Genomic DNA, 7,853 nt, shown 5'->3' with positions numbered 1-7,853 from the left:
CAAGGTGGGGTGCAGGGAGGCCCGTTCCTGCCCGTGGTCCCTCTCCCTCCCTCACTGCCACACCGGACTCGCCGAGTCCTCCCCGGTCTCCCGGGCGAGGGCAGGTGTCGCCCGAGACCCCGGCCGCAGACAGATGCCCACGGTCACCCAGGACTTCCTCGGCCCCATTCGCCGCACACCCCTTTCCTGCGGTGGCGTTTTTGTTTTAACTCTTCTGAACTGGTTACAAAACCACACTCCCACGAATACATAAATAATGGATGGGGGGCGATGTTTTAAAGAAATTCCCGCAAGGCCTGGCAAGGCAACAGCAATTGCATTTCTGCTGCATCATTTTTAACTGTTTGCAGACTACTGCGGGAGACGCGCGTTGGCAGCGAGACTCCGGCTCCACAGCCCTTCTCCGCCCAAGGCCTAGCGAGACTCGCGTGGGGATTAAGAGGCGAGGACACGGTGTCAGCGATCGGGCGCCAGCAAGATGGGGGAGGGGGTGATAAGCGTAAGGCCGCAGCGTGCCCACAAGCCGGGTACCCATCCGGTCCGCCGGCAGCTGCTCCCTCCGCCGGCGCGGCCCCTTTAAGAGCCAGCGCGCGCCCCCGCTTCGCTAGCGCCGACTTTCCCTAGCAACCGTCCCGGGAGAGGGGGAGGTCCTGGCAACCGCGCGCCGGCCGCGAGGATCACGTGACGGCCCGCAGCTGGAACGCGAGCGCGCGCCCCGCCGCGCTCCCGCCCGCCGGGGCCTGGGCGCTGCGGCGCGTGCGCGAGCGGTGCCGCACCGGCCGCGGGCGCAGGGAGTATTATGGGCTGTGGGTGCCGCTGAGCAAGATGGAGCTGTCTGCAGTGGGCGAGCGGGTCTTCGCGGCCGAATCCATCATCAAACGGCGGATCCGAAAGGTGAGCCGCCGCCCGGGGCGGGCCGCCGCTGTCCGCAGCCGGAGCCGGGGCCGGGAGCCCTCGGAGCGAAGCGGTCCCGCTAGCCCGGCTCCCTCGCCCAGCCCCGCGCCGCCGCCTCCTCGCGTCCCCGCATCCTCCCCACCCCCACCCCCGTTTTTCTCCCCTCTATTTTTCAGGGACGCATCGAGTACCTGGTGAAATGGAAGGGGTGGGCGATCAAGTGAGTGTCGCGGGGTCCGGGGGCGTCGCGGGAGGGAAGGCAGCGGGCACCGGGGCCTGGGGTGGGGGTGCGCGCGCTTGCTCTCGCCGCGTGCCTGTCCCTCTCTGGTCTTCATCCTGATTTTGAGCGTTTGTGACTCGGCAGGTACAGCACTTGGGAGCCCGAGGAGAACATCCTGGACTCGCGGCTCATTGCAGCCTTCGAGCAAAAGTGAGTTGTTGGGGAAGCTGGCAGGGGCGGCGAGGCCGAGGCTCGGCTGGGGCGCCGCGCGGGGAAGCGGGAGAGCCGGGGAGGGCATCGCGGAGTGGGGCCCGGGAAGGGGCTCTTTTTAACCTCTGGTGTTTTTCGGCCGCAGGGAGAGGGAGCGTGAGCTGTATGGGCCCAAGAAGAGAGGACCCAAACCCAAAACTTTCCTTCTGAAGGTAACCTGGCCCAGCCCCAGCAGCATCCCCTTCTTGGGCCCCCAGCCCCGGCACAGCACGGGGCCTGGAAGGGAGGGACAGATATGCGGCCGCCCAAGCGGGCGGGCCTTTCCAGAGGGGCCCCAGCTGGGCAGGGGGTGGTTGTGAGCCCCCCAGAAACCCCTGATGGCAAGCCTCAGCCAGCTTCAGCTTCAACAAGAGGGTCCTGGGACTGGGGATAATCTTCCCTGTTGAAACCAGGATCTGGGGGTGCCTTTAGGGCTCCAGGAAAGGGGGTGGCTGAGGCAGCTAGGGGATGCCCATGGGAAGGGGGCATTTGTTTGAGCTGTTATGACTGTGCTGGGAGTTGGAACCCAGGGGGAGAGTGAGTGGAGTCCCACCTCCTGGCAGGGCACAAGGCGAGGATTAGGGGACCACCTGCCTCTGCCCCTCCCTGTCTTTCAGGATTTGTTCTTCATGGCTCCCCTCCTTTCTTTGGGATCCAACTTGAATTTGACCTCAAAATCACTTCCCTTTGAATTTATCACCCAGGCTGGGCCACTAACTTTAGGGCTCTGAGCCTCAGTTTCCTCCCACTCCCGGCCATTTCTGGAGGATGAGGATGTGGGAGTGACAGCATAGCATATTAGCCTCTGCTAGGGAGGGAAGAACTTCCAGAGGAAGCCATCTTGGAGGATTTGGGTTTTTATTTTATTTTGACAAGAAAAGACAGAGTCTGGGAAAGGAAGGGCAAGATGGCCCTAGGTGGCAGGCAAGGCTGCAGGTGGGACTCACTGGGCCACCTGTCTCCCTGTAGTGCTACACATGCCTCAGGGCCCCCTCCCACCCGATAGCCTGTGACTTTGTGGGAGGACTCGTTTTTGGAGAAGAGAAGCAGAAGTGTAAGAAGTGTGGGTTTCCAGAATTTTGTATTTTTATAAACCCCACCCTCAAGCGACGCACATCCTAGGGGATCCAGGGAGTAACCTTAACCCTGATGCTTCTCCTGGGGAGGGATGGGCGGAGCAGCTGGAAGGCTAATGGGCTGTGTGACAGTCTCTCAGTGCAGCTGGGGCACCCTCTAGCGGTGAAGCGAGTATGACCATGAGCATTGATAACACAAAATGCCTTTTTTCTTCATAGTTCTTTTGGTTCCTGAGCTGGCTGTGGGCCTAATACAGGGCTGAGCCCTCAACAGTTCCAAGAAGTAGGGAGTATTATCCCCATTTCACAGATAAAAAAATCAAGGCCCAGGAAGGGAAAGTGACTTACCCGAGGTCCAGCGTCCTGGCTTCATCCTGTCTCCTTTTCTTCATCTTATGCCTTGAGGAGTCCATGTCAGGTTAAGGGGGAAAGGCAGATACACACAGGAAACTATGAAGGCTGTAGAGTTGGCGTGGCAGAGGATAGAGATGCAGATAGGAGAACTTTTTTATCTGGACCCTAAGAAACAGGTAGCCTGAGAGTGATGTGGATATTTGTGAGGGGCTATGGAGATTAGCTTGGGCCGAACATATTGCTCTGGGACTCCGTGAGAGGCAGTATGGCAGTCAGCAAATTACACTCAGCACTTGCTGCCAGGAACTACTGTGAAGCAAACAGGAGCTCACGAGATAGCTTCCATCCTCCCTGTTTTACGCATGGGGAAACAGGGTCAGAGGTGTCCAGTAACTTGCCCACAGACATGGGGAGAGGCCAAGGTACAGTTCATGCCATCTACACCATCTACAGTGCATGCCAAGCCCACAGAGCTATGCCTGTTACCTGGTCAGGGTGCAATAACCATGTTGGCTACAGTTATTTTTAATTCACCAGGCAGACCCAGGTCCCCACTTTCAAGGAGTTCTCCATGTGGGGAGGAAGAGGAGGGGTGAACCCTTTAAAAAATAATAATATATAGAAAGCATAAAGTAAGAAATGACAATGCACGCCAAGCATACATTGGAAAAAGATCACTGCTTATAAGTCCACCACGCACGGGTAGGTCTGTTCAGTTATTTGCTGTGTGCCAGGCACTGTGCTGAACAGGTGCCATGTACTCTCTGATCATCACAGGAGCGCCTGAAGTAGGCCCTGTGATGGTCGAGCAGATAAGGAAAGGAGACTCACTGAGCCAGGGTTTCTTTCCGGGCCTGCTGTTTGCCCACACTCTTTGCCCCTCCCCCAGGGACAGTCCGTCACCACTGGACTCTTGGAAGCATAATTGCAGAAGTCAGGAAGCTCAGGTGGTTTGCAGAAGGAGTAAACACTTAACTGTCTGAGAGTCAGAAAGTGTGGGGATGCACCTGCAGAATGTCTGCCTACCATGCCAAAAAAGTCTGGGCTTTTCCCTGCCTTCGTGTGGGAAGGGGTGTGAGGGGCCCAATTCCTGGGAGCTGGGCTGGCAGCATTGGCATGGGCAGGCCTGGCTTCATGTGCTGCCACCTAGTGGCGGAAGGGACCGTTAACCAAGCAGCCCCCGGAGGCCCCAGCTTGGGCTGGGAGGACCATGTGGAGTCACAGTCCCTTCTCCCATGGGGGTGAAGGCCACGTTCTAAATGAAGACATCTCTGCTGAGCCAACAAATAAGCCAGCGGACACCTCTTCTGGGAGTTGTGGGCCAATGTAATCTAGTCTTGTTTGAGGGGCATATGGGCTACCTCCAGGTACTAGTTAAGGATCCAGTGCTGTGGGGAGTGGGAGGTAGAGAGACCTCACAGACCAGCCATGGGGATATGGCCTTCCTCTCGGTCCCAACCATCTCCCACCTAGATTGAGGGCAGCCATCACCTAACAAGCCTCCCTTCCCCAGTAGGAGCCAGAGAATCTGTAAAACCCACGCCCCTTGTGGCACCCCTCACACACCCCAGCCCCTGTCCCCAGCCCTTGCCTTCAGTCCTGTGACTCCTTGCCATCTTCTCACACCACTGAGACCTTGCCCACAGGACACTCTGCCTCTGCCATCTGTCTGTCTTAGCAGGCCAGCGGGGCCTCTGGAACTGTCGGGTGCAGTCAGGTCTCAGTAAGGACCAGGATTTTCTCCTACTTAGGTGTCAGGGCCAGGCTTTGATGTTTCATTCTTCAAGCCCGGGGTCTGTACTTCTCTGGGCTCTGTGGTTCTTTCGCTGCACCAAATCCCTTCCTGTTCCTGCTGCCCGCCATTCTCCCTGTAATAGAGCAGCTCTCCAGGAGAGTCTGTGTGTGTGCAGCTGTAACCCCAAGCAGCTGGTGCCTGATGTGTCAGTTCCTTCCTTAGTAAAGAAAGGACTGGCCATGCAGACAGCTTACATCACCTTACGAGTCCCTTAGCCTCTCTCCATTTAGTGGCATCTGACAACGGGTGGGTTGGACTGGAACCTGGGGTCTCTTGAGAGCCCTGCGGCTTTAGAGAGATTTCATGCCTGGAAGGACAGCTGGAAGGACAGGCCTAGGAGCTTGGGGCAGTATTCCTGGCTGCCCACGACCTCTGCACCACCATCCTGCCCCAGACCATGTTGGCACAGAGAATAGGGAGTGGTCAGGCCCACCTCTAGGCCTGTCCCCCTCAAACTCACGTCTGACCAGGTTGGGTTCCAGCCCAGGCTTTGGGGTGCAGGCTTGGATTGCATTGGCACCAGTTTACTCTGAGCCAGGCACTGGGCAGACAAGTAAATGAGACCCATCCAGGGAAGCGTGGTGGCTGAGGTGCTGCCAGCTGAGGAGGCAGGCTGGAACCGGAGATCAGCCTGCTCAAAGGTGAGCGAGTACGGGGCACTGGGGACATGGTGGCTCAGCAGGACTGGGTGCGGCGGAGCAGGGAGGACCCACCTCCTCCTTTCTGTCACCAGGAATGAGTCCGTGGAGGAGTCCCCGCTTGGGCTGGATCTGCCACAGAGCAGGGGTTTGGCAGGGGCTTCTGAGCAAAGGGCTGCCTCCCAACACTGTATCCCAGTTGTCCATACTCCCCTGTGTCAGCAAGGGCAGCCATGTAGTGGCCCAGGGCCCTCTGTGGAGCTTGCAGAGGTGGTGGGTTGTAGAAAAAACAGTTTTGGAATTGGGCCTGGACAAGGGTGTCCTGACTCAGACCTTGGAGTGGGAGGCAAATTGATTCATCTCTGAACCTCTGTTTCCTTTTCTAAGTCGAGGTCATAAAGACCAGTGATTCTCTTGCGTGGTCTCGGGATCATTGGCTGAGGGGCTATACTTAGGGTTGGCTGGCGCAGGGACATTCAGGGGAGGTCAGCGGGCAGCTCTGAGCTCTCACCCACCCCTCCCTCTGCCCGCAGGCGCGGGCCCAGGCCGAGGCCCTCCGCATCAGTGATGTGCATTTCTCTGTCAAGCCGACTGCCAGTGCTTCCTCGCCCAAGCTGCACTCCAGCGCAGCAGTGCACCGGCTCAAGAAGGACATCCGCCGCTGCCACCGCATGTCCCGCCGTCCCCTGCCCCGCCCGGACCCGCAGGGGGGCAGCCCCGGCCTGCGCCCGCCCATCTCGCCCTTCTCGGAGACGGTGCGCATCATCAACCGCAAGGTGAAGCCGCGGGAGCCCAAGCGGAACCGCATCATCCTGAACCTGAAGGTGATCGACAAGGGCGCTGGCGGCGGGGGCACCGGGCAGGGGGCTGGGGCGCTGGCCCGCCCCAAAGTCCCCTCGCGGAACCGCGTTATCGGCAAGAGCAAGAAGTTCAGTGAGAGCGTCCTGCGCACCCAGATCCGCCACATGAAGTTTGGCGCCTTTGCGCTGTACAAGCCCCCGTCCGCCCCCCTGCCTACCCCGCCCGCCCCCTTGGCTGCCCCGCCCGCCGGCAAGGCTGATGCCTCAGCCCCCGGCCCTGGGCTGCTCCTGGCCCCTCCCGCCACCCCCTACGACGCCCGCAGTTCCGGCTCCTCCGGCTGCCCCTCACCTGCACCACAGTCCTCTGACCCCGACGACACGCCCCCCAAGCTCCTCCCCGAGACCGTGAGCCCATCCGCCCCCAGCTGGCGCGAGCCGGAGGTGCTCGACCTGTCCCTCCCTCCCGAGTCAGCAGCCACCAGCAAGCGGGCACCGCCCGAGGTCACAGCTGCTGCCGGCCCGGCGCCTCCCACGGCCCCTGAGCCCGCCGGTGCCTCCTCCGAGCCCGAGGCTGGGGACTGGCGTCCCGAGATGTCACCCTGCTCCAATGTGGTCGTCACCGATGTCACCAGCAACCTCCTGACGGTCACAATCAAGGAATTCTGCAACCCTGAGGATTTCGAGAAGGTGGCTGCTGGGGTAGCAGGCGCCGCTGGGGGTGGTGGCAGCAGTGGGGCGAGCAAGTGAGGGGGTTCCACCAAGGAGGGGGGCTTGGGGGGGCCCTCCTGCCCGAAGTCATACTCTTGCTCCCGCCCCACCCTTGCCCCCAGCCCTCTCTCCCTGTGCTTTGCTTGTTTCAAATGGCTCGGTGTTGACCCAGGGATGGGGCTGGGTAGTTGGGGTCCCAGAAAACTAGGGGGTAGGGGCCTTCCTGGAATGGGGCAGGGGAAGGGCACACCCCCTGCCCATGTATGGTAGGGTCCTCTGGGTGGTTTCTGGAAAGCCCCAGAACCTAGGGTTCCTCTGCCCCTTCCACATCCCACCCGTCTCTCTAGCTTGCTTCCTGCTCTCCTGTGCGGCGTCTGATTTCTCGGTGCTAACCTGGCAGCTGTGGGACCCTTAGGAGACCTCCACCGAGGGTGGGCACAGTCCTTTTCCTTCCTGCAGATGCCTAGGCAGGAGGAGGGCTTCCTGCTTGTTTGGCAAAGCCCCAGGCAGAGGCCGAGGATGAGGCCAGACTCGACTCCTCCCTTCACATCAGCCAGGGCATCAGAAGTTGGGCCAGGGCGGGGTCTTCCCTGCTCGATTTTGGATGAGGCCTAAGTAGACCCCCTATGCCCTGCCCCAGCCCTGTCTCTTTCCTAACCCCCTCGACGGTGGGAGGAACTGGCAGAGGGTGCACCTGGCCGCAGCCTCCCAGCATCTAAAGGCCTCTTCAGTTCTTGACCAAAGGTGCTACGAGAACCTGCCGTGGAAACTTCAGTTGTGCGTCCGCCCCACTTACTGTGTTTGTCCGTGGGTTCATACGTGCATTGGGTGCTAGGCCCCAGGCTGCCGGGTGGCATCCTTTACAGTTCCTTTGAACAGGGGCATTGAAGACCTGGACCGCTCCTCGCCTCAGTAGGGCTGGGGACCAGGCTTGGGTCTGGAGGTTTGCTGTGGAAGTCACCAGGCCTCCCCTCCTGGCCCAGGTGTGCTGGGGGCACCATGCCCCCTACCCCCCTGCCCTCCTCGGGGTGGTCAGCCCAACCTGTCGGACCTTCACAGCATGGTGGGGACCGAGATAGAGAGGGAGACCCCCTGCCAAGCTCCCCCTTCCTCCCGGTG

General features: G+C 60.2%; 1 protein-coding gene across 1 annotated transcript; it reads left to right on the top strand.

Moving 5' to 3' along the window:
• Window positions 1-687: 687 nt before the first annotated feature.
• Window positions 688-7,853, top strand: CBX6 (chromobox 6). Its single transcript, XM_023221986.2, has 5 exons — window positions 688-894; window positions 1,071-1,114; window positions 1,259-1,324; window positions 1,470-1,536; window positions 5,760-7,853. The coding sequence occupies exons 1-5, from the start codon at window positions 826-828 to the stop codon at window positions 6,771-6,773; spliced, it is 1,260 nt and encodes a 419-aa protein (XP_023077754.1). The 5' UTR covers window positions 688-825; the 3' UTR covers window positions 6,774-7,853.

This window comes from Piliocolobus tephrosceles, chromosome 19 (assembly GCF_002776525.5).
Source record: "Piliocolobus tephrosceles isolate RC106 chromosome 19, ASM277652v3, whole genome shotgun sequence".
Classification (NCBI taxonomy): domain Eukaryota; kingdom Metazoa; phylum Chordata; class Mammalia; order Primates; family Cercopithecidae; genus Piliocolobus; species Piliocolobus tephrosceles.
The sequence above is the reverse complement of the archived record's forward strand: the minus strand, read 5'-3'. Positions and strand labels throughout refer to the sequence as shown.